This window comes from Vulpes lagopus, chromosome 7 (genome assembly GCF_018345385.1).
Source record: "Vulpes lagopus strain Blue_001 chromosome 7, ASM1834538v1, whole genome shotgun sequence".
Classification (NCBI taxonomy): Eukaryota; Metazoa; Chordata; class Mammalia; order Carnivora; family Canidae; genus Vulpes; species Vulpes lagopus.
In genome coordinates this window covers 25137024-25164058 of record NC_054830.1, presented here as the reverse complement: position 1 = coordinate 25164058, position 27035 = coordinate 25137024, and the positions used below count along the sequence as shown (strand labels likewise).

At 36.6% G+C, this 27035-nt stretch overlaps 1 protein-coding gene across 1 annotated transcript in view; it reads left to right on the top strand.

The window, feature by feature from the left end:
- Positions 1-27035, top strand: part of DNAH12 (dynein axonemal heavy chain 12) — a 215192-nt gene that overhangs the window by 152670 nt on the left and 35487 nt on the right. Inside the window, exons 60-62 of the mRNA XM_041762972.1 lie at positions 3310-3450; positions 25898-26056; positions 26180-26324. Coding sequence (XP_041618906.1) covers positions 3310-3450; positions 25898-26056; positions 26180-26324 — 445 coding nt within the window. The remainder of the gene's footprint in view (positions 1-3309; positions 3451-25897; positions 26057-26179; positions 26325-27035) is intronic.

Below are 27035 nucleotides of genomic sequence, written 5' to 3'. Positions count from 1 at the left end.
TTTTAAAAAGCTTCAGTCCTACACTTCTAATTATTTGCTAGATATTTTCACTTTAATCAATTAATGAATATACACAGATTTTGGAGTCAGACTGGAGTAAAGGATTAAGTCTTACTCCCACCATATACTAGCTATGTTGATACAGGCAACTCAGTTAACCTTTCTGTATGTAATTGCCTCAATTTTCCTTATCTATAAAATAAAGATAATAATAGTACCTACCTTTTAGAATTGTTATGAAAATTTAATATCTGTAAAGTGTTTATCACAATGTCTGGTATTTAGTAACTGCTATGTTTGTTAAGTAGAATAAAAGGATGATTTGAGCCTAGCATGTACATACATAGGCTCTTGGTAGAACAGTCTCTCCTGAGTGATTGAAATCCCTAAGCTTTCCCAGTTGGGATTTGGAATTTGAATTTATACAGTCCACACAATGGAGGAAATTCAAGGTGAGGAATTGACATAAATATCAATTATCAAGTGTCAACAAGGATGTAGAATCATCAGAACCCTCATACACTACTGGCAGGATTGTAAAATCCTGGATTTTACAGGATTGCCACTTTGGAAATATTTTTAAAGTCTCTGGAAAATTAAACATAGATTTGCTATATGAGGTAGTAATCAACAAATCCAGTGATTCTTGGGGATACTTAAGAGAATTAAATGCACATGCATACACAGAAAATTATAGTCTTTTTGATACATGAAAAATATATATCTAAAAGTTACTTGATTAATTTTTTCTCCCTTCAGTACAATGATGTTATTCATGTGTAATATAGTTAGGTTCATATGTTGTTGGTTTAAGGGTTCTTTTGTATTTCATTTTAGAGTTTTCCCTTCATCTTTGTTGATTTTAATTTTACTATATTTTTGAGCACATACACATTAATATGATTCCAAAAGTTAATACTATACAAAATGGTCTGCTCAGAGAAGTGTCACCATCCCCTATTCTTCCATCCCCTTTCCATGCGCCAAGATTGCTTTTTAAAATTAAATTAATTTTGAAAAAAAATAAAATTAAATTAATTTTGAGATAAATGTAGAATCACATGCAGTTATAAGAAATAATATAGTGGGGGTCCCAGCTGGCTCATTCAATGGAGCATGCAACTCTTGATTCGTGAGTGTGGGTTTGAGTTCCACGTTGGATGTAGAAATTACTTTAAAAAAATTAAAATCTTAAGAAAAGAAAAGAAATAATACAGTGATCCCCCATACTCTTTACCCAGTTTCCCCACTGGTGACATCTTCAAAACCTCTACAATAGTACAAGATCATAACCAGGATATTAATGTTGATACAGTCAAGATAGGGAACACTTCCATCATAACGATTCCCATCCTGCTCTTTTACAGCCATACCCACTTCTTTCCTATCCCTACCCTCTCCTCAACCTTTGACAACCACCAATCCATTCTTCATTTCTATAATTTCATCATTTCAAGAATGTAATATAAATGCAATCATATATAGCACATAACTTTAAAAACGATTTAGTTTAGAGAGAGAGTGAGTGAGCATGAGCAGGGAGGGGGTGATAAAGGGAAAGAATCTTAAGCAGACTCCTCCGTCATTGGAGAGTCCTGTGTGTGGGCTTGATCCTGAATCGTGACCTGAGCTGCAATCAAGAGTTGGACCCTTAACTGACTGAGCCCCCAGGTGCCCCATATATGGCACATAACTTTTAAGGATTGGCTTTTTAAAAAATATTTTATTTATTTATTCATGAGAAACAGAGAGAGAGAGGCAGAGGGAGAAGCAGGCTCCATGCAGGGAGCCTGACATGGGGCTCAATCCTGGGTCTCCAGAATCACACCCTAGGCTGAAGGTGGCGCTAAACTCCTGAGCCACCCAGGTTGCCCAGGATTGTCTTTTTTAATCTCAATTCTTAATTCTCTGGGGATTCATTCAGATCATTGTGTGTGTCAGTATATTGTTCCTTTTAATTGCTAAGAAATATTTCATGATATTGATATACTGCAGCACATCTGGGTTACTTCCAGTTTTTAGCTATTATAAATAAAATTGCTATAAACATGCATGTACAGGTATTTGTGTGAACATAAGTTTTCATTTTGGGGATAAATGCCCAGAAGTATAATTACTAGGTCATGTGGTACTTGCTTGTTTGTTTTTTTAAAAGTTGCTGCCAAACTTTCCCAGATTGGGTGTATCATCTTACATTCCTTTAAGTATTACTGAAAATTTTTTGAACTAAAAAAAAGAAAGTAGTACATGATTATTGCAAAATTTTAAACATATAAGAGTATGTTTAAAAGAAGGAAAATAGGGATCCCTGGGTGGCGCAGCAGTTTGGCGCCTGCCTTTGGCCCAGGGTGCGATCCTGGAGACCCGGGATCGAATCCCATGTCGGGCTCCTGGTGCATGGAGCCTGCTTCTCCCTCTGCCTATGTCTCTGCCTCTATCTCTCTCTCTGTGTGACTATCATAAATCAATAAAAATAAAAAAAATAAATGAAAGAAGGAAAATATCAGTTAAAATCATACCCAGAAGTAACCTTTTTTCCATATATTTTCTAACTTTTCACATATTTTTTAAAAATTTATACATATTGATCTAGATTTGATGTTTCTTTGGAACAAAAACATTTCTTTGTCTCTTACAGTTCCCTGCCCAACATAAATCTCACACTAATAAGGATTCAGTATAGGTATCTTTTAATTAACTGATTGTTTTCAGTCATTTTGGAATACAATAAGAAGTGTAGAATTTTTTAAATAGAGACATGGTGTAAACCCTATTTCATTTTCTTATAGAATTATACTGTGTTTCTTTACATAAATTTACCAGGAGTTGCATACACATAAAACTATACAGGGAGGTTCCATGTATTCTTCACTTGGTTTCTCCAGTGGTAACATTTTGCGTTACCATAGTACCATATCAAAGCCGGGAAATTCACAGAGCTTATTCAGATTTCACCAGAGGTTTTTTTTTTTTCTTTTTAAAATATTTTATTTATTTCTTTGAGAAGGTGGAGAGGGGGAAAGAAACTCAAGCAGACTCCATGGCTGAGCACAGAGACACTGTGGGGCTCCATCCCACCACCTGAGATCAGGACCTTAGCCAAAACCAAGAGTTGGATGCTTAACCAACTTCATTGTCCAGGCGCCCCCAGATTTCACCAGTTTTATATGCACTCGTGTGTGTGTGTGTGTGTGTGTGTGTGTGTGTTTTCATATTTAACAATGGATACTTACATGTTAATTCATATGTTACTTATTTTTTGTTAGCTTTGTTTGACTCAACATATTTGCTTGTTTTTCAACCTTTCAGTAACAAATCCAAAATTTTGGAAAAGCGCCTACGATACTTAAATGACCACTTCACATACAACTTATATTGTAATATATGCCGATCACTATTTGAGAAGGACAAGCTGCTGTTTTCCTTTTTGTTATGTGCCAATCTTCTTCTGTAAGTTACTTGCTTTTTTTCTTTATTTGTTTTAAAAAACTTGGCTGGGAAAACTATTTGATGAGGATGGCTTCTCACAAAAGGATGTTTTTGCTCTGCTTAAATCATGATCTTACCTATACATTTCTCTACAGTAGTATTGGTGTTTTGATGTTGATTAGATTTTTAAAATTTGGGTTACACATAAAAGTCCACCAAATATTCACATACACTTTAATGGACTCTTCAAAAGCAAAAATCTATGTAACTACCAACTATGTGACTCTTGATCTCAGGGTCATGAGTTCAAGCCCCATGTTAGATGTAGAGATTACTTAAAAAAAAACAAACAAGAAATGGAGCCTTTTCAAATTGTTTTTTTCACTTAATAATATGCACTTAAAGTCTTTCCATGTTTTTTTTCATGGCTTGATAGCTCACTTCTTTTTAGTACTAAATATTCCATTCTCTGGATGTACCACAGTTTATTCACCTACTGAAAGACATTCTGGTTGCTTCCAAGTTTTGAATATTATGAATAAAACTGCTAACATTTGCATATAGGTTTTTGTATGTACATAAGTTTTTTTTTTAATTTTTATTTATGATAGTCACAGAGAGAGAGAGAGAGGCAGAGACACAGGCAGAGGGAGAAGCAGGCTCCATGCACCGGGAGCCCGATGTGGGATTCGATCCCGGGTCTCCAGGATCGCGCCCTGGGCCAAAGGCAGGCGCCAAACCGCTGCGCCACCCAGGATCCCTGTACATAAGTTTTCAACTCTTTGCTTAAATACTAGAGAGTGTGATTGCTGATCATATGGCAAGAGTATGTTTAGTTTTGTAAAAACCCTGTCTTCTGAAGTAGCTATAACAATTTTACATTCCACTAGCAAAGAGTAAGAGTTCCTGTTGCTCCACATCCTTGCCAATATTTGGTCTTGTCAGTGTTCTCGGTTTTGACCATTCTAATAGATGTGTAGTGTTACCTGATTTTAATTTGCAATTTGCTAATGACACATGATTTTGAGAATTTTTCCTATGCTAATTTGCCATCTTTATATTTTCTTCAGTGATGTATCTGTTGGGTCTTTTGGCTACTTTTGAATCAGTTTAATTGTTCATTTTTTTATTGTTGTTTTGGGTGACAGTCTTTCAACAGGCCTTTTACAAATATTTTCTCCCAGTTTGTGGTGTGCCTTCTCATTCTTTTGACAGTGTCTTTGGCAGAGCAGAAATTTTAAGTTTTTTATTTTTATTTTTATTTTTATTTTTTTTTTATTATTATTTTTTTTATTTTTATTTATGATAGTCACAGAGAGAGAGAGAGAGGCAGAGACACAGGCAGAGGGAGAAGCAGGCTCCATGCACCGGGAGCCCGACGTGGGATTCGATCCCGGGTCTCCAGGATTGCGCCCTGGGCCAAAGGCAGGCGCCAAACCATTGCGCCACCCAGGGATCCCCAGAAATTTTAAGTTTTAATGAAGTCCAACTTATCAATTCTTTCATGGCTCATGGTGTTGTATCTAAAAAATCATTGACAAAAAAATAAAAAATAATTGACATACCTAAGATCACCTAGATTTTCTCCTGTGTAATCCAGGAATTTTATGGTTTTGCCTTTTACGTTTAGGTTCCTGATCCATTTTGAGTTAATTTTTGTGAAGAGTATCTAGATTCTTTTTTTTTTTTTTTTTTTTTTTGCATGAGGATATCCAGTTGTTCTAGCACCATTTGTTAAAAAGACTGTTCACTATACGGCCCTTGCTTCTTTGTCAAAGATCAGGTAGCTATATTTATATGGGTGTATTTCCGGATTCTTTATTCTGTATCACTGATCTGTATTTGTTCTTTTGTAGTATTGACTTAGATTTATAGTAAATCTTTTTTTTTGAAATTTTTATTTATTTATGATAGTCGCACAGACAAAGAGAGAGAGAGAGGTAGAGACACAGGCAGAGGGAGAAGCAGGCTCCATGCACCGGGAGCCTGACGTGGGATTCGATCCCGGGTCTCCAGGATTGCGCCCTGGGCCAAAGGCAGGTGCCAAACCACTGCGCCACCCAGGGATCCGATTTATAGTAAATCTTGTGAGGTAGTTCAGTCCTTGACTTTGTTCTTAAATATTATGTTGGCTATTCTGGGTCTTTTGAATCTTCATATAAATTGAACTTTATAGAAAATCAGTTTGTTGATATCCACAAAATTCTATTCTATTGACGTATTTGTCTATTTTTTTTTTTTTTACCAATACAACATTGTCTTGAAGTCCAGTAATCTCAGTTTTCCAGTTGTATTCTCCTTCAATATGTGTTGAATATGTATTGTGTTCTCCAAAACAATTGTTGCCTATTCTTGGTCTCTTGACCTTCCATATAAACATTAGAATCAGTCTGTCAATTATACACAAAATAACTTGCTGCAATCTTGAGTGAGATTGCATTAAATCTATAGATCAGATTGGGAAGAACTGACACCCTGACAATATCGATTGTTCCTCTTCATGAATGTCTCTTCATTTATTTAATTCTTTGATTTATTTCATCACATTTTTTGTAGTTTTTCTCATATAGATCTTGTACATGATTTGTGAGATTTATACCTAAGTGTTTCACTTTTTTGGGTGCCAGAGCAAATTGTATCCTGTTTTTGACTTCAAATTCCACTTGTTTATCATTGCTATACAGGAAAGCAACTGACTTTTTGGATGTTGACGTTGCATCCTGCAACCTTGCTATAATTGGTTTATTAGTTCTAGGAGTTTTTTGTCAATTCTTTTAGATTTTTAGATTTTCTACGTAGACAAATATGTCGTTTGCAAACAAAGGCAATTTAATTTTTTTCTTTCTAATCTATATGTTTTTTATTTCTTATTACACTAGCCAGGATTTTTAGTTGACAAGTGGTGAAAAGGGACATTCTTGCTTTGTTCTTGGTCTTAGTGGGAAAGTTTCTACTTTCTCATATTGAAGTATGATGTTGACCATAGGCTTTTTGGGAATGTTCTTTATCAAGTTGAGGATGTTTCCCTCTATACTTGTTTTGCTTAGAATTTTGATCATGAAAGAGTATTGGATTTTGTCAAATGCCTTTTCTGCATCTACTGATATGATCATGTGCTTTTTCTTCTTTAGTTGCTTGATGTGATAGATTACATTAATTGATTTTTGAATGTTGAAACAGCCTTACACACCTGAGGTAAATATCACTGTTTTGGTGTGTTAATCTTTTTATACGTTGTTTGATTCAATTTGCTAATATTTTGTTAAGAATTTTTGTATCCATGTTCTTGAGAGATATTGGTCTGTAGTGTTCTTATACTATCTACTGTCTAGTTTTGGTATTAGGGTAACACTGGATTTGTAGAATAATTAGAGAAGTATTTCTTCTGCTATTTTCTGGAAGAGACTGTAAGGAATTGGTAGAATTTCTTCTTATAAGTTTGGTAGAATTCTCCAAAAACCCATCTTAGTGTGGTGCTTTCTGTTTTGGAAGGCTAATAATTATTGACTCAATTTTTTAATAGATATAGTTATGGACTGCATAGTTGTATCTGCCCCAAATTCATATGTTGATATGCTAACTTCCAGTGTGACTGTATTTAGAGATGAAGCCTCTAAGGAAGTAACCAGGTTAAATAAGGTCATAAAAGTATGTTCTTCATCTGATAGAATTAATGACCTTAAAAAAAGAGAGAGCTAGCAGAGTACTCTCTCTCTCCATATGCACATAGAAGAAATGTCATGTGACAATACAGTGAGAAGTTGGCTGTCTACAAGCCAGGAAAAGAGGGCTCATCAAAAACCCAAATCATCCAGAACTTTGATCCAAACTTCTATCTTCCAGAACTCTGAGAAAATAAATTAACATTATTTATTCAACTGAGCCTATTGTTGTTTTTTTAAAGATTTTATTTATTTGTTTGTTTGTTTATTCATGAGAGACACAGAGAGAGAGAGAGGCAGAGACATAGGCAGAGGGAAAAGCTGGTTCCCCATGGGGAGCCCAATGCGGGACTCGATCCTAGGATCCCGGGATCATGACCTGAGCTGAAGGCAGATGCTCAACCACTGAGCCACCCAGGCATCCATTCCTGTTATATTTTGTTAAGGCAGCATAAGTACAATAACACAAAGTCTATTCAAATTATCTGTTTCCCCTTGTGTAAATTTGGGCAGATTATATCTTCCAATGAATTGATCCATTTCAGCTAGGTTATCAGATCTGAGGACATAGCATTCACAATATTGTTTTTTATCTTTTTAATGTCAAAGGAATTAATAGTGATGGCCCTTCTTTCATTTCTGATATTTGTAATTTGTATATTTATTTCCTTAGTTATCCTGGCTAGAGGTTAATCATTTTATTGATCTTTTCAAAGAACCAGATTTCAGGGGGGTTTTTTGTATATTTTTTATTGGAGTTTGATTTGCCAACATATAGTATAACATACAGTGCTCATTCCGTCAAGTGCCCCCCTCAGTGCCCATCATCCAGTTACCCCATCCCACCACCCACCTCCCCTTCCATTACCCCTTGTTCATTTCCCAGAGTTAGGAGTCTCTCATGTTCTGTCACCCTCTATATTTCCCACTCATTTTCTCTCCTTTCCCCTTTAATCCATTTCACTATTTTTTATATTCCCCAAAAGAATGAAACCATATAATGCTTGTCCTTCTCTGATTGACTTACTTCACTCAGTATAATACCCTCCAGTTCTATCCACATCGAAGCAAATGGTGGGTATTCGTCGTTTCTGATGGCTGAGTGACATTCCATTGTATATATAGACCACAGCTTTTTTATCCATTCATCTTTCGATGGACACCAAGGCTCCTTCCACATTTTGGCTATTGTGGACATTGCTGCTAGAAACATTGGGGCGCAGGTGTCCTGCCATTTCACTGCATCTGTATCTTTGGGGTAAATCCCCAGCAGTGCAATTGCTGGGTTATAGAGTAGCTCTATTTTTAACTCTTGGAGGAACCTCCACACTGTTTTTCCAGAGTGGCTGCACCAGTTCACATTCCCACCCACAGTGCAAGAGTGTTCCCCTTTCTCCACATCCTCTCCAACATTTGTTGTTTCCTGCCTTGTTAATTTTCCCCATTCTCACTGGTGTGAGGTGGTATCTCATTATGGTTTTGATTTGTATTTCCCTGATGGCAAGTGATGCAGAGCATTTTCTCATGGGCTTGTTGGCCATGTGTATGTCTTCTTTGGTGAAATTTCTGTTCATGTCTTTTGCCCATTTCATGATTGGATTGTTTATTTCTTTGCTGTTGAGTTTAATAAGTTCTTTATAGATCTTGGATACTAGCCCTTTATCTGATATGTCATTTGCAAATATCTTCTCCCATTCTGTAGGCTGTCTTTTAGTTTTGTTGACTGTTTCTTTTGCTGTGCAGAAGCTTCTTATGTTGATCAAGTCCCAATAGTTCATTTTTGCTTTTGTTTCTCTTGCCTCCATAGATGTATCTTGCAAGAAGTTACTATGGCCAAGTTCAAAAAGGGTGTTTGCCTGTGTTCTTCTCTAGGATTTTCATGGATTCTTGTCTCACATTTAGACCTTTCATCCGTTTTGAGTTTATCTTTGTGCATGGTGTAAGAGAATGGTCTAGTTTCTTTCTTCTGCATGTGGATGTCCAATTTTCCCAGCACCATTTTTTGAAGAGACAGTCCTTTTTCCTGCCTTGTCGAATATTAGTTCACCATAGAGTTGAGGGCCCATTTCTGGGTTCTCTATTCTGTTCCATTGATCTATGTGTCTGTTTTTGTGCCACTACCACACTGTACTGATGCTCATAGCTTTGTAGTACAACTTGAAATCTGGTATTGTGATGCCCCCGGCTCTGGTTTTCTTTTTCAATATTCCCCTGGCTATTCGGGGTCTTTTGTGATTCCATACAAATCTTAATATTATTTGTTCCAACTCTCTGAAGAAAGTCCATGGCATTTTGATAGGGATTGCATTAAATGTGTAAATTGCCCTGGGTAGCATTGACATTTTCACAATATTAATTCTTCTAATCCATGAGCATAGAATATGTTTCCATCTCTTTGTGTCTTCCTCAGTTTCTTTCAGAAGTGTTCTGTAGTTTTTAGGGTATAGATCCTTTACCTCTTTGGTTAGGTTTATTCCTAGGTATCTTGGGCTTTTGGGTGCAATTGTAAATGGGATTGATTTCTTAATTTTTCTTTCTTCAGTCTCAGTGAGTAGAAATGCCACTGATTTCTGTGCATTAGTTTTGTATCCTGATACATTGCTGGATTGCTGTATGAGTTCTAGCAATCTTGAGGTGGAGTCTTTTGGGTTTTCTACGTACAGTATCACGTCATCTGCAAAGAGGGAGAGTTTGACTTCTTCTTTGCCAATTTGAATGCCTTTTATTTCTTTTTGTTGTCTGATTGCTGAGGCTAGGACTTCTAGTACTATGTTGAATAGCAGTGGTGATAGTAGACATCCCTGTCATGTTCCTGATCTTAGGAGAAAGGTTTTCGGTGTTTCTCCATTGAGAATTATATTTGCTGTGGGCTTCTCATAGATGGCTTTTAAGATGTTGAGGAGTATTCCCTCTATCCCTATACTCTGAAGAGTTTTGATCAGGAATAGATGCTGTATTTTGTCAAATGCTTTCTCTGCATCTATTGAGAAGATCATATGGTTCTTGTTTTTTCTCTTGTTGATATGATCTATCACGATGATTGTTTTATGAGTGTTGAACCAACCTTGCATACTGGGGATAAATCCCACTTGGGCATTGTGAATAATCTTCTCAATGTACTGTTGGATCCTATTAGATAGTATCTTGTTGAGAATTTTTGCATCTGTGTTCATCAGGGATATTGGTCTATAATTCTCCTTTTTGGTGGAGTCTCTGTCTGGTTTTGCAATTAAGGTAATGCTGGCCTGATAAAATGAGTTTGGAAGTATTCCATCCCTTTCTATCTTTTAAAACAGCTTTAATAGAATAGGTATTGTTTCTTCTTTAGATGTTTGATAGAATTCCCCTGGGAAGCCATCTGGCCCTGGACTTTTTTTCTTTTTTTTTTTAGATTTTATTTATTCATTCATAGAGATACAGAGAGAGAGTCAGAGACACAAGCAGAGGGAGAAACAGGCTCCATGCAGGGAGCCTGACATGGGACTCGATCCCGGGTCTCTTGGGATCATGACCCAGACCAAAGGCAGTGCTAAACCGCTGAGCCACCCGGGCTGCCCTGGCCCTGGACTTTTGTGTCATGGGAGTTTTTTGATGACTGCTTCAATTTCCTCCCTGGTTATTGGCCTATCCAGGTTTTCTATTTCTTCCTGTTCCCGTTTTGGTATTTTGTGGTTTTCCAGAAATGCTCCCATTTCTTCTAGATTGCCTAATTTATTGGCATATAGCTGCTCATAATATGTTTTTAAAATCGTTTGTATTTCCTTGGTATTGGTTGTGATCGTTCCTTTTTCATTCATGATTTTATTAATTTGGGTCTTTTCCCTTTCTTTTTAATAAAGCTGGCTAATGTTTTGTCTATCTTATTAATTATTTCAAAGAACCAACTCCTCGTTTTGTTGATCTGTTCTACAGTTCTTCTGGTCTCTATTTCATTGAATTCTGCTCGAATCTTTATTAACTCTCTTCTTCTGCTTGGTGTAGGTTTATGTGCTGTTCTTTCTCCAGTTCCTTTAGGTGGAGGTTAGCTTGTGTATTTGAGTTTTTTCCAATTTTTTGAGGGATCTTGTATTGTGATGTATTTCCCTCTTAGGACTGCTTTTGCTGTATGCCAAAGATTTTGAAAGGTTGTATCTTCATGTTCTTAAGTTTCCATGAATCTTTTTAATTCTTCTCTAATTTCCTGATTGACCCTTTCATCTTTTAGTACGATGCTCTTTAACCTCCACATGTTTGAGTTTCTTCCAAATTTCTTCTTGTGATTGAGTTCAAGTTTCAAAGCATTATGGTCTGAAAATATGCAGGGGACGATCCCAATCTTTTGGTATCAGTTGTGATTTGTGACTCAGGATGTGGTCTATTCTGGAGAAATTTCCATGTGCACTTGAGAAAAATGTGTATTCGGTTGCACTCGGATGCAAAGTTCTGTATATATCTGTGAAATCCATCTGGTCCAGTGTATCATTTAAAGCCCTTATTACTTTGGTGATGTGTGCTTAGAAGATATGTCATTTGCAGAAAGTGCCGTGTTGAAGTCTCCTATTATTAGTGTATTATTATCTAAGTATGTCTTTACTTTTGTTATTAATTTATATACTTGGCAGCTCCCACACTAGGGTTATAAATATTCATAATTGTTAGGTCTTCTTGTTGGAGAGACCCTTTAAATATGATATAGCATCCCTCTTCATCTCTTACTACTACAGTCTGGGATAAACTTTAATTTATCTGATATGAGGATTGCTACCCCAGCTTTCTTTTTAGGACCATTTGAATGGTAAATGGTTCTCCAACCTTTCATTTTCAGGCTGTAGGTGTCCTTAGGTCTAAAATGAGTCTCTTGTAGACAGCAAATAGATGGGTTTTACTTTTTTATCCAGTCTGAAACCCTGCGTCTTTTGATAGGCTCTTTAAGCCCATTCATGTTCAGAGTTACTATTGAAAGATATGAATTTAGTGTCATCGTAATACCTATTTAGTCCCTGTTTTTGTGGATTATTTCTTTGGGCTTTCTCTTTCTTTTATAGGGTCCCCCTTAATATTTCTTGCAGAGCTGGTTTGGTGGTCACATATTCTTTCTGTTTCTGCCTATCTTGGAAGCTATAATTTCTCTAAATATTACTTTCCTACCACCCTTTCTCCATATTTCAATCCTTGCAACTGTGTAGTCCCAATGACCCTGCGTCGCCCAAGCTTTTGAACATTCTGCTATCTCCACCCATATCTGAGCAGGACCCTCTACTAAGATTCATCTGTATCTCAGTCTTTCCTTTCTGCACTTCTGTTTTCCTGCATTCTCACACCCTTCCCTTCAAACATTTATTCAGTGCCAAAATATACCCAGAGGTGATTGTGAACATCCCTGAATGATTAATTACCAATATTGAGATGGGTGAGGGTAGCTTTCAACATTTTACCATTACCGTTGATTCATGGGATCAAATTTAGGAAGTTCTTTTCTATTAATTTGCTATCATTTTCTGCACTGAATGGAAAATTGAATTTCAATAGATACTGTCCATAATTATTGAGATAATCCTGTGCCCTGTTTATTCTGTCATTGGAATACATTGATTTGTTTCCATTTTTAAATGCAACACAAAGTCCTGAAATAAATCATTATTCCTCAAAAAAAAAGAAAAGTATAGTATCTCTCCTATTCTGAATGAGAGCCTTGCTGGATATAGTATTCTTGGCTGCATGTTCTTCTCATTTAGTACCCTGAATATATCCTGCCAGCCCTGTCTGGGTTGCCAGGTCTCTGTGGAAAGATCTGCTGTTAATCTATTCTTTTTCTCCATAAAAGTTAGGGAAATCTTGTCTCTTGTTGCTTTAAGGATTTTCTCTATCTTTGGAATTTGCAAGTTTCACTATTAAATGTCAAGGTGTTGAATGGTTTTTATTGATTTTGGGAGGGACCTCTCTATCTCCTGGATCTGAATGCCTGTTTCCCTCCCCAAATTAGGGAAGTTCTCAGCTATGATTTGTTCAAATATGCTTTCTGGCCCTCTGGCCCTCTCTAGAACCCCAATTATAGGTAGATTTTTTTCTTCTGAGGCTATCTTTTATTTCCCTTAACCTTTCCCCATGGTCTTTTAATTGTTTTTCTCTTTTTTCCTCAGCTTCCTTCCTTGCCATCAACTTGTCTTCTATGTCACTGACTCTTTCTTCTACCTCTTTAACCCTCATCATTAGGGCCTCCAGTTTGGATTAGAACTCATTTAATTGATTTTTAATTTTGGCCTGATTAGATCTAAATTCTGCAGTCATGAAGTCTCTTGATTCCTTTATGCTTTTTTTCCAGAGCTACCAGTAGCTTTCTAATTGTGCTTCTGAAATGGCTTTCTATCATTGAATTGTAATCCAAATTCTGTAACTCTGTGGCAGAGAGTAGATTCTTTCTTTTGCAGTGAGTTCTTCTTTCGAGTCATTTTGCTCAGTGCAGATTGACTGTATGAGTGGGCTGAGTCAAGAATATCAACCGTGACCTAAGTAAATTACACCCTAGATGATTCTGATGAGGTCAGAGGCCAGAAATTGAAAACAACAATCAGAACAAAATAAAACAAAAGGACCACTAAAATGAAAAACAAAGTTTAAAAAAAGTAGTAAAAAATAAAAGGCCAAGAATCCCAAAGAAGAAGAGAAAAAGAAAAAAGGGGGGGGGGCTGGGAGACGGTGGTGGTGATGAAATTGTAGTGGATGGTGATGAAGTTGTAGTAGAAGGAGAATGTAGTCTGAGGGGTTCTAGAGGGTGATCCTCTTGGTTCTGAGCATATTAAGTTCTGTATGTTAGAAGATGCTCAGTCCCAGATTTATGTAAACCAGAAATACTTGTAGAAAGCCCTAACATTGACCACAAAAACATAGAGGGGTGCAGAATGGGAATGAGAAATCTCACAGAATGAACCAGCACGGTGTATCACTTGGTTCTGGGTGCATACTGGTCATTTTTAGAAGGTATTAACTTCCACCATTGTAGAACAAAATGAGGCAAACATAAAACACAAAACAAACAAACAAAAAACATATCTTGTATATCTCCCAAAATTGAGTATGTTGTAAGGTATCTAGAAGTGGAAAATATATCTAGGACCTGTAATTGTAGAAGTATGAAAGTCAAAAAGAAAGAATCTTAAAAATGAAGAGGTATTAAAATATTGTAGTTAAGGTGGGAAAAGAGAAAAAAATGGAAATTTAAATTTACAGTCTGGTATAAAAATGAGTTGTACTGGAAAAAGGAAGAAAAAAAATAAGAGGGGTACCCTCTAGTTCTATATACTGTAAATCCCTCGACTTCCCCTGGAGCTTCCCAGCACTGCTCGGTCAAGAACTTGCTCTTCCCCTGTCCTTCCAGCTGGTCTTCTGGGGGAGGGCCTGCTGTGATGATTCTCAGGTGTGTGAGCCTGGGGGAGCTGCGCAGCCGCCTGCCAGGTGCATGGCTCAGTGGGAGCTGTTTATCCTGTGAGGCCCCTGTTCCCTGGCGGCCCGCCTCTCCCAGGCACAGGGTGACACCAGGAGGAACAACCACACTGGCGGCAGGCAGGCCTCCAGTCCTGGAGTCAGCTCCCCCAGTAACTACCGCAGACTCCCAATCCGCACTGGCCTGGATGCTCGGGGGACAGGGGGCGCTGACCTGCACAGCCCGCAGGGCGCCCAGCGGCAGGAGCATCCTCGCTGTCCTGTGACTCCCGGCCTCTGCCTGTCGGGGGGGTGGGGAGCGCAGGATCCTGGGCTGTGTCCCCCAGTGCCCTGGGCTCCAGGGCCTCTGCTGCTGGAATCACACTCCCGGGCCAGCGGCTCCCTAAGGCAGCAGGACGCAGCCCCCTCTGCGCGGAGCCCCCACCTGAGCTGCTCCTCAGGCCCCGCCGGGCGCTCCAGCCCTTTACCGCGCTCGGCCCGCGGTATGGGCGCGCTCCCAGGCGCACCTCCTCTACGGGGGACCCAGGAGACTGGAGGCCCCGCTGCCCCTCCTGCGCTTCGGCCCGGCTTCCCTGCTGAGCGCCTTTCTGTGGGGAAGAATCCGGAGCGGATTTTTAAAGTTCCTGCTTCTCCGGGGTGGGGGTTTCCTGTCCCCAGGCTCTCCACCCGGCTTCAGCCTGGCTCCCCTCCACCCCCCGCCACTTGATTCTTTTTTATTTTTTTCCACCTTCCTACCTTGTTAGAAGCGAAAACCCTTCTCTCTGTAGCGTTCCAGCTGTTCTCTCTTTAAATCTCAGGTCGAATTCGTAGGCTTTCGGGGTGGTTTGAAAGCTATCTAGGTAAGTTGGTGGGGCCAGGTGAGGTGAGGCCCCTGCACCTCGCCATCGTCCCCCTCTCTCCAGATTTCAGTTTCAGTGATTTCCCCCCCTATGAATTTAAGTACATGAATTTCTTCTGATTTTTTTTCATTTCTTTACTTCTGCTTGGTTTGGATTTAATTTGATCTTTTTTTTTTTTCCTAGTGTCTTAAGGTGGAAGCCTAGATGATTGATTTTAGATCTTTTTTTGTAATAAATGCATTCACTGTTACAAATTTTCCTCTGAGCCTTACTTTTGCTGCATCCCACAAATATGGATAAGTTGTGTTTTCATTTTTATTTAATTCCAAATGTTTATTTCTCTTGAGATTTCTTTGACACATACGTTACTTAGAAATCTGTTATTTAATTGCTAAGTGTTTTGGGGTTTTCCAGCCATCTCTGCATTGTTGATCTCTGCTTTGATTCTAATGTAGTCAAAGGGAATAATTTGTATGATTTCTCTTCTTTTAAATTTGTTAAGGTGTGTTTTATGGCCCAGAATGTTTTCTACCTTGGTGACTGTTCCATATGAGGTTGAGAAGAATGTGTATTTTTTTAAATTTTATTTTGTTTATTTATTCATGAGAGACACACAGAGAGGGGCAAAGACATAGGCAGGGGGAGAAGCAGACTCCCTACAGGGAACCCAATGCAGGACTGATCTCAGGACCCTGGGATCACACCCTGAACCCAAGGCAGACACTCAACCACTGAACCACCCAGGTGTCCCAAGAATGTGTATTTTTAGGTTGTTTATGAGTATTCTGTAGATGTCAATTGTATTCAATTGATTAATGGTACAGTTTAGTTCAACGGTGTCTTTACTGATTTTCTACTGCTGGATCTGTCCATTACTATAATAGTGGATTAATCTATTTTTCCTTGTCAGGTTTTCTTTCATGTATTTTTACATTTTCTTAACAATTGCTGTGTCTTTTGGGAGAATTGACCCCTTTATCATTATGTAATGGCCCTGTTTATTCCTGATAATTTTCTTTCCCTGAAGTCCTCTGTTTCTTAATTTAATATAGCTATTCCAGCTTTATTTTGATTCATGTTAACATGATATATCTTTCTCCATCCCTCTTCTTTTAATCTATCTCAGTTTTTATAGTTAAAATGTTTTTTTAATTTTCAAATCATCTTGTCTTCCTTTTTTAATTTAAATTCAATTAATTAACATATACTGTGTTGTTGGTTTCAGAGGTGGATGTCAGTGATTCATCACTCTTATACAATACCCAATGCTCATTACATCATGTGCCCTCCTTAATGTCCATCCCCCCGGTACCACATCCCCCCACCTCCCTCCCCTTCTAACAACCCTCAGTTTGTTTCCTATGAGTAAGACTCCATTATGGTTTGTCTCCCTTTCTGATTTCATCTTGTTTTATTTTTTCCTCTCTTCCTCTATGATCCTGTTTTGTTTCTTAAATTCCACATATGAGAGCATCTCCAGTGGCGCAATGGTTTAGTGTTATCTGCAGCCCCCGGGGTGTGATCCTGGAGACCCTGAATCGAGTCCCATGTCGGGCTCCCTGCATGGAGCCTGCTTCTCCTTCTGCCTGTGTCTCTGCCTTTCTCTCTCTCCCTCTCTGTCTCTCATGAATAAATAAATAAAATCTTTTTTAAAAATTCCACATGAGTGAGATCATATAATTGTTTTTCTCTAATTGACTTATTTTGCTTAGCATAACACCCTCTAGTTCCATCCACATTCATTGCAAATGGCAAATTTTCATTTTTTTGATGGCTGAGTAGTATTCTAAAATGTTTTTTTGTAGACAACATATAGTTAGATCTTATTTTTGCATCCACTCTGACAGGCTATGTCTTTTCATTGATGTAATGAAACCATTTACATTTAAATTGATTATTGATATAGATGGATTAATATCTACCATATGTGTTATCGTTTTCTATTCATTGCCATTGTTGTTTTGTGTTTCTCATTTTTGTGTGTGTGTTTCTCATTCTTTACAAGTTAAAATCGGTATGTAACATTATATAAGTTTTAGATGTATATTATAATTCAACATCTGCATTCATTGCCAAGTGATTATTTCCAAAAATCTAGTTACCATCCATCACCATACATTTGACCCCCTTCCCCCATACGAAAAACTCCCTTCCCTCTGATAATCACCAATCTATTCTTTGTATCTCTGAGTTTGTTTCGTTTTGCTTATTTGTTTATTTTTAGATTCCACATATGAGTGAAATTGTACTGTTTTTTATGTTTCTCCTTCTGACTTATTTTACTTAATATAATAGCCTCAAGTTCCATCCATGTTGTCACAAATGACAAGATATCATTCCTTATATGTCTGAGACTGACATTTAGGTTGTTTCCATATCTTGGCTATTGTAAATAATGCCCCCATAAACATTGAGGTGCATGTATAATTTCAAATGAGTGTTTTCATATTTTTCAGATAAATACCAAAAGTGAAATAGCTGAGTTGTATTGTATTCTATTCTTAACTTTTTGAGGAATCTCTATACTATTTTCCATAGTGCCCACCAATTTATATTCCACCAACAGGGTGCAGGAGTTCCCTTTTTTCCACATCCTCTTAAATACTTTTTTGTCTTTTTTATTGTGGCCACTCTAACTAGTGTGAGGTGATATCTTATTGTGGTTTTGATTTGCATTTTGCATTCCCCTAATTGAGATTTTAAAAAAGATTTTATCTGTTTATTTTAGAGAGAGAAAGAGAGAGCATGAGCAAGGGAGGGGCAGAGGGAGAGAAAGAAAAAAATCTCAAGCAGACCCCACACTGAGTGCAGAACCTGATGCAGGGCTTGATCCCAGGACCCTGAGATCATAACCTGTGCCAAAATCAAGAGTTAGATGTCTAACCAACTGAGGCACACAGGCACCCCTAATAAGTGATGCTGGACATCGTTTCACGTGCCTGTTGGCCATCTGTACTTCTTTGGAAAAATGTCCACTCAAATCCTAGGCCCATTTTTAAATCAAGTTGTTTGCTTCTTGTTAAATTGTGTGAATTCTTTGTATATTTTGGGTGTTAACTCCTTGTCAGATATTTGATTTATTATAAATATCATCTTCCATTCACTGAGTTGTCTTTTCATTTTGATGATGGTTTCTTTCACCTTACAGAAACTTTCTAGTTTTATATAGTCCCATTTGTTTATTTTTGTTTTTGTTTCCCTTGCCTTTGGAGTCATAGCCACAAAAATATGGCTAAGTCTGATGTCGAAGCTTACAACCTATGATTTCTTCTAGGAATTTTATGGTATCAGGTATTACATTAAAGTCTTTAATCCATTTTTAATTAATTTCTGTGAAATAGTAGTATAAGATAGTGGTCTAGTTTTTCTTTTGCATGTGGCTGTCCAGTTTTCCCAGGACCATTTATTGAAGAGACTGTCCTTTCTCCATGGTGTGTTCTTCCCCCTTTGTCATACATTAATTGTCTGTATATACTGTGTGTGGGTATATTTATTTCTGAGCTCTGTATATATATTTCTGGGCTCTCAGTTCTATTCTATTGATTTATGGGTCTGTCCTTATGCCAGTACTACACTATTTTGATTACTATAGTTCTGTAATATAGTTTGAGGTCAGGGAGCAGGATACCTTCAGCTTTGTTGTCCTTTCTCACGATAACTTTGGCTATTCAGGATCTTTTGTGATTCTATACAAATTTTTGAATTAGTTGTTATAGTTCTGTGAAAAATATTGTTGGAATTTTTATTGGAATTATATCTGTTGCTTGCTTTGGGTGGTATGAACATGTTAATGATATGGTTTTTCCAATCCATGAGCACAGAGTATTTTTCTATTTATTTGTGTCTTCAGTTTCTTGCATCAGTATCTTATAGTTTTTAGTGGACAGGTCTTTCACCTCCTTGATTAAATCTATTCCTAGGTATTTTATTCTTTTGATGTAATTGTAAATGAGATTGTTTTCTTAAATTCTCTGATAGTTCTTTATTAGTGTGTAGGCATGCCACTGATTTCTTTAGAATGATATCATATCCTACAATTCTGTATTTATTAGGTCTAACAGTTTTTTTTTTTAGTTCCAACAAAACCTTTAGAATTTTCTATAGAAAGTATTTGCAAATAGTGACAGTTTTACTTCTCTCTTTCCATTTTGAATGCCTTTTGTTTCTCTTTCTTGCCTAATTTCTGTTGCTGGAACTTCCAGGGTTATGTTGAATAAAAGTGTGGAGAGTGGGCATCCTGTCTTATTTCTGATCTTAAAGGAAAAGCTTTTGAGTTTTTACCATTGAGTATATTATCCGTGGGTTTATCATATATAGACATTATTATATTAAGGTATGTTCCCTCTCTATGCACTTAATTGAGAGTTTTTTTCATAAATGGATGTTGAATTTTGTTAGATGATTTTTTTCTGCATCCATTGAGATGATCATGATTTTTATCCTTAATTTTGTTAATGTGGTGTATCACCTTGATTGATTTGTGGATGTTGAATCATCCTTGGATCTCTAGAATAAATCCCACTTGATCATAGTGTATGATTCTTTTAATGTATTGTTGGATTTGGTTTGCTATGTTTGTTATTTTTGCCTCTATGTTCATTAAAGATATTGGCCTGTAATTTTCTTTTTTGTGTGGTATCCTTGTCTGATTTTGGTATTAGAGTAATGCTGCTCTCATAAAATACGTTTGAAAGTGTTTTCTCCTCTTCAGTTTTTTTAAAGGAAGAGTGCGAGAAGGACAGATACTGTCTTTGAATGTTTGGTAGAGTTCACCAGCGAAGCTGTCTGGGCCTGGGCTTTTGTTTGTTGAGAGTTTTTTTATTACTGATTCTATCTCTTTGCTAGGAATTGGTCTATTCAAATTTTCTATTTCTTCGTGATTTGTCTTGGAAGATTGTATATTTTTGAGAATTTATCCATTTCTTCTAGGTTGTCCAATTCATTGGCATATAATTATTTATAGTGTAATTGTAACGTTAGTTGTAACTTCTCTTGCATTTCTGATTTTATTTATTTGAGCCCTCTTCTTTTCTTGGTTAATCTAGCTAAAGGTTTGTCAATTTTGTTTATATTTTCAAAGAACTACCTCTTAGTTTCACTGATCTTTTTTGTTTACATTTTTTGGTCTGTGGTTGATTTATTTTCACTCTGATCTTTGTTATTTTTTTTTCCTTCTACTAACTTTGGGCTTCATTTATTCTTCTTCTAGTTCTTTTAGGTTTAAACTTAGATTGTTTCTTGAGGTAGGCTCATATTGCTGTGATATTCCCTCTTAGAATCACTTTTACTGCACCCCATAGATTTTCATATGTCATATTCCTGTTTTCATTTGTCTCTATCTATATTAATTTTCTTCGATTTCCTTAATGATCCATTGGTTGCTTAGTAGCCTGTTGCTTAATCTCCACATTTTTGTGTTTTTTCCAGTCTTTTTTTTTGTTATTGATTTCTTGTTTTATTACCATTGTAGGCAGAGAAGATGCTTAATGTAATCTCAGTCTTGGGGCACCTGGGTGGCTCAGTTGGTTGAGTGTCCAACTCTTGGTTTCAGAGGTTATGATCTCAGGGTTGTGATATTGAGCCCCACATCAAGCTCCATGCTCAGTGGGGAGTCTGCTTGAGATTCTCCCCCCCCCCACCCCTACTCTTTCATGCTCTTTCTCTAAAATAAATAAATAAATCTTTAAAAAGAATAGGGACACTTGGGTGGCTCAGTGGTTGAGTGTCTGCCTTTAGCACCGAGTCCCACATCGGGCTCCCTGCGTGGGGTCTGCTTTTCCCTCTGCCTATGTCTCTGCCTCTCTCTGTCTTTCATGAATGAATAAATAAAATCTTTTTTTAAATCTTTAAAAACATATAAAATATATAAAATATATTTAATATAATATATAAATATATAAAATATATAATATAATCATATGTTATATCTAGCTATATACTAAATATATATAATAAATATATAAAATATATATATTTATATAATCTCAATATTCTTGAATTTATTGAGACTTGTTTTGTAGCCTAACATGTAATCTATCCTGGAGAATGTTCCATGTGCATTTGAAAAGAATGTGTATTCTGCCTTTGGCTGGGATTTTAAATATATGGCTACTAAGTCTATTTGGTCTAATGTGTCATTTAAGGTCAGTGTTTCCTTATGCTTTTCTGCCTGACTGGTTTATCCATTGATGTAAATGGGGGTGTTAAAGTACCTATTATTATTATATTGCTATCAGTTTCTACCTTTAGGAGAATAATATTTGCTTTCTATATTTGGTGCTCCTATACTGGGTGTGTGTGTGTGTGTGTGTGTGTGTGTGTGTGTGTGTGTGTGTGTGTGAATATATGTATATATATATATATATATATATATATATATATATATATATATATATATATAAATGTTGAATCTTCTTGCTGGATTGATCCCTTTATCATTCTGTAATTCCCTTCTTGGTCTTTTATTACAGTCTTCATTTTAAAGTCTGTTTTGTCTGATATGAATATAGCTACATCAGCTTTCTTTTCATTTCTGTTTGCATGGATTGTCTTTTCCTGTCCCTTCACTTTCAATCTGTGTGTATCTTTACTTTTTTTTTAATTCAATTTGCCAACATATAGTATAACACCCAGTGCTCATCATATCTTGTGTGCTCCCCAATGTCCATCACCCAGTTACCCAATCCCCCCACCCACCTCTCCTTCAGTAACCCTCAGTTTGTTTCCCAGAGTTACGAGTCTCTCATGATTTGTCTCCCTCTCTGATTTTTCCCCATTCAGTTTTCCCTCCTTCCCTTATGGTCCCTTGAACTATTTCTTATATTCCACATATAAGTGGAACCATATGATAATTGTCTTTCTCCAATTGACTTATTTCACCCAGCATAATACCCTCTGGTTTCATCCACATCCATGTAAATGGTAGGTATTCATCCTTTCTAATAGCTGAGTAATATTCCAGTGTGTGTGTGTGTGTGTGTGTGTGTGTGTGTGTGTGTACATACAAACAACATCTTTATCTGTTCATCTGTTGAAGGACATCTCAGCTCCTCCCACAGTTTGGCTTTTGTGGACATTGCTGCTATGAATATTGGGGTGTAGGTGTCCGGTTGTTTCACTGCCTCTACCTCTGTATCTTTGGGGTAAATACCCAGTAGTGCAATTGCTGGGTTGTAGGGTAACTCTATTTTTAACTTCTTAAGGAATCTCCATACTGTATCTTTACTCCTAAACTGAGTCTCTTGTAGACAGCATAAAGATGAGTCTTTTTTTTTTAATCCACTCAGCCATTATGTCTTTTGATTGGAAAGTTTATTTACATTTAAAGTAATTAATGATAAGCATGTACTTATTGCCACTTTGTAATTGTTTTCTGCCTGTTGTCTTTGTTCCTCTCTGTTCCTTTCTGCCCTTTTCTCACTTCTCTTGTGGTATAATGGCTTTCTTTAGTTTTATGTTTAAGTTCCTTTCTCATTTTCTTTGTGGTATTTTTTTTCTTTGTGGTTACTGTGAGGTTCATATATAGCATCCTGTGTTTATAATAGTTTAAGATGAGAGCAGCCTAAATTTGAACACATTCCACAACTATATTTTTACTACCCCCTTGTTTTATATTTTTGATGTCACATTTTACAAATTTTTATTTTATGCATCTTTTAATTATTGTAGTTTTAATTTTATTACTTTTGTCTTTTAACCAACATACTTGCTTTATAAGTGATCAAATCTACTCCCTTTACTATTTACCTTTTCCAGTGAGATTTTTACTTTCGTATGTTTTTTGTTATTAATTAGTGCCATCTCTTTTCAGCTCATAAAATTCTCTTTAAAATTTCTTGTAAGGCTGGTTTAGTGGTGATAAACTTTAGTTTTTGTTTATCTGGAAAACTGTCCTTTTTTCAGCTTTATTAGGTAATTGGCATATTATGTAATTTGCCAATGGTAAGAATAAAGTTAGGTGATTTTTATACAATTGTGCAACTATCACCAAAATCCAATTTTAGAGCATTTCCATAATCTCAAAGTTTCCTTGTGCTTCCTTGGTCAACTTCTATTCCTACTCCCAGCCCCAGCAACCACTGATCTACTTTCTGCCTCCATACTTATCCTTTCTAGAAATTTTATGAATGAGACACTTCAAGGCTTATAATGTGGTCTATCTCTGCAAATGTTCTATATGCCATTGAAAAGAATGTGTATTTTGCTGTTCTTGAATGGAATATTCCATAAATGCCCAGTAGGTCAAGCTTGTCCATACCTTATATCCTTATTGATTTTCTATGTACTTGTTCAATTGATTTTTGAGAGAGATTTGAAATCTCTCAGCTATGGAGATTGCTCCTGACAGTTCTATCAATATCTGTTTGTGTTTTGATGCTCTGTTATTAGATGTGTAAGTGTTTAGGACTGTTATGATCTCTTAATGAATTGACTTGACCTTTTTTATTTTACACCCTGCTCTAACCTTTGCTCTGAAATCTATTTTTTATGATGCTATTATGGACCCTGGCTTTCTTTTGAATAGTGTTAACATGGTATATATTTTTCCATACTTTTATTTGTGTCTTTAAGCTGTATTTCTGTAGACAACATGTAGTTAGGTCTTGTTTGTTTTATCCAATCTGATAATTGCTGCCTTTAATGAAATTGTTTAGACCATTTACATTCAATGAGAATACAGAGTTATGTTTAAATCTACCATCTTACAACTTGCTTTCTGCTTTGCACGTCTGTTTATTGTTCCATTTCCTCATTTTCTTTTAATTGAGTGTGTATTATTCCATTTTATCTCCTTTGTTGACTTACTAGCTGTAATTTTTTGTTTTATTCTTTTAGTGATTTCCTTGGATTGTAGTATATCTTTTATCATATCGCAGTCTATCTTCAGGTAAAATTATATTCATATATATATATATATATATATAGTGTAAGAACTTATAACAATATACTACCATTTCTCTCCTTCTAGCTTTTGTTTTGTCATACATTTCACTTGTACATGTTACAAATCACACAGCAGGGATCCCTGGGTGGCGCAGCGGTTTGGCGCCTGCCTTTGGCCCAGGGCACGATCCTGGAGACCCCGGATCGAATCCCACATCAGGCTCCCGGTGCATGGAGCCTGCTTCTTCCTCCGCCTGTGTCTCTGCCTCTCTCTCTCTCTCTGTGACTATCATAAATAAAAAAAAAAAAAAAAAAAAAAATCACACAGCACATTGTTTTTTTTCTCTAAATAGTAATCTTTTAAAAAGACTTAAATAATAAGAAAAAAGTCTTATATGTTTACCAATATAGTTACCATTTCTGGTACTCTTTATTCTTTTGTGCTGATTCTGGCACTCTATGCTTTTGTGTTGATTCAAATTTCCATCTAGCTAAAATTTCCTTCAATATCTCTTATACTGTATATCTACTGGTAATGAATAATTTCAGTTTCTCTACATCTGGAAAGAAATCAGTGAATCAGGAATTTTAACATTCCTATCCTCTTGTTGTATTATCTCTATCATTTGTACATATTTATTGACTGAATTTTTTTTTCTTCTGGTTATGGATGTTGTGAATTTTACATGGATAAATGCTGGGGTTATTTTTATTTCTTTAAAGAACATTAGATGGAGTGCCTAGGTGGCTCAGTGGGTTAAGTGTGTGTCTTCAGTTCAGGTGGTTCTGGGATTGAGCCCCACATCAGGCTCCCTGCTGGTGGGGAGCCTGCTTCTCCCTCTGCCTCTGACCCTCTCTCTGCTCATGCTCTCTCTCGCATTCTCAAAGAAATAAATAAAATCTTTTAAAAATATAAAGAGCATTAGACTTTACTTCTGCAGGTACTTAAATTGCTGGAATAGTTTGATGTTTTCAAGGCTTGTTTTTAAGCTTTCTTTTGGTAGCTTTAGAATATACTTTATTCTGAAGCTACGTTAGCCTTGCTACTAAGGCATGATCCCTTTGATATTGCTCCTGAATTCCTCCGATGTTCAACAAAAATTCAACTGTAGTTGGCAAGAACTAGTCGTGTGAGCTCTGATAGCTGCTCAATTTACAGCTCCCTCGATATTCTTTGCCTTGTCTCCTATAGTTTTACCCTTTTCCTATATGACTTAGCATTAAGTATCAGATATTAAGTATCCATATAGAGGACCGATACACAGATTTCTGGTCCTCTTTTCTATGCATCTCCCTCCTCCCTCTTACTCTGCCCACAAATTCTGCCTCCTCAGACTTCCTTCATTCTGACCTCTGTTTATTCAACTCAGCAATACTATCAAGTTCTGATTTTGATCACCCCTCTGTTTTGTAGTCTGGAAAGTGCCTCCAGGTGGATAGCTGAGGCAATCATAGGGATCACCTTACTTGTCTCCCTTCTTACACTGACTATTGTATAATTTCCAAAAACAGTCGTTTCATTCACTTTATCTAGTTTTCCAGTTGTTTATGGCAGTAGGATAATAATTCAGTTCTGATTATTTTATCAAGGCTATAGAAGCCGAATTTTACTTCATTCAGTTTTAAAATCAGCAATTTACAGCAATCTTTATTTTGGTTTTACAGGGCAAAGAAAGAGATTGAATACCAGGAACTGATGTTTCTTTTAACTGGAGGAGTAAGTCTTAAGAGTGCTGAAAAAAATCCTGATCCAACTTGGCTACAGGATAAAAGCTGGGAGGAAATTTGTCGTGCAAGTGAATTTCCTGCCTTCAAAGAACTCAGGTAATTGTTTAAACTTGATGACAAGTATAAGGATAGGTAAATTTTAAGCTCCTTGTTCAACAATTTCTTTTTAAATTATGTTCCAATGAAATAATAACTAGTAGGCTTTTTTTTTTCCATTAGAGAGCATTTTTGTGAACATATAACTGAATGGCGGGAAATTTATGACAGTAAAGAGCCACACAATGCTAAATTTCCAGTGCCAATGGATGAAAAACTAAATGAACTACAGAAAATAATAATTCTTCGGTGCTTAAGACCTGATAAGGTAAAAGACAAATGTATCCTATTTTGAAATGCAGCTAATTGGCCATTTAAGAATAAGTCCCGGGAATTAAAGGCACAACATAAGAAATACAGTCAGTGATATTGTAACGGTGATGTAATGGGACAGATGGTAGCTACACTTGTGGTGAACACTGCGTAATATATAAACTTACTAAATATAAGTTGTACCCCTGAAGCTAATGTAACATTGTGTGTCAACTCTACCCAAATTTTTAAAAAACTTACTGTTTTAGGTTTAAGTTATTGCTATTTGGTTCTTTGACCCTCATTGTAGGTGCTCAAAGCAGGGGGTTCATTGAGCTCCTTGGATTTGTAGGTTTATAGTTTTCCTGAGCTTGGGAAAAATTTTGGCCGTTAGTTCTTCAAATACTTTTTTAAAAAGTTTTTATTTATTTATTTATTTGAGAGGAGGGGGGAGGGGCAGTGGGAGAGGGAGAGAATCTCAAGGCAATTCCATGCTAAGCATGAAATCTGAGGCAGGGCTCTATCTCACGACCCTGACATCATGACCTGAGCCAGAACCAACAGTCAGAGGCTTAATCAACAGAGCCACACAAGTGACCCTTCTTCAAATATTTTTTGCCACTCCACCCTATAATTCCAATTAAATATACATTAGACTGCTTGGTATTATACATTAGATAAGTGCTCTGTTATTTATTTTTAAATCTTTTTGTATCACTGTGCTTCA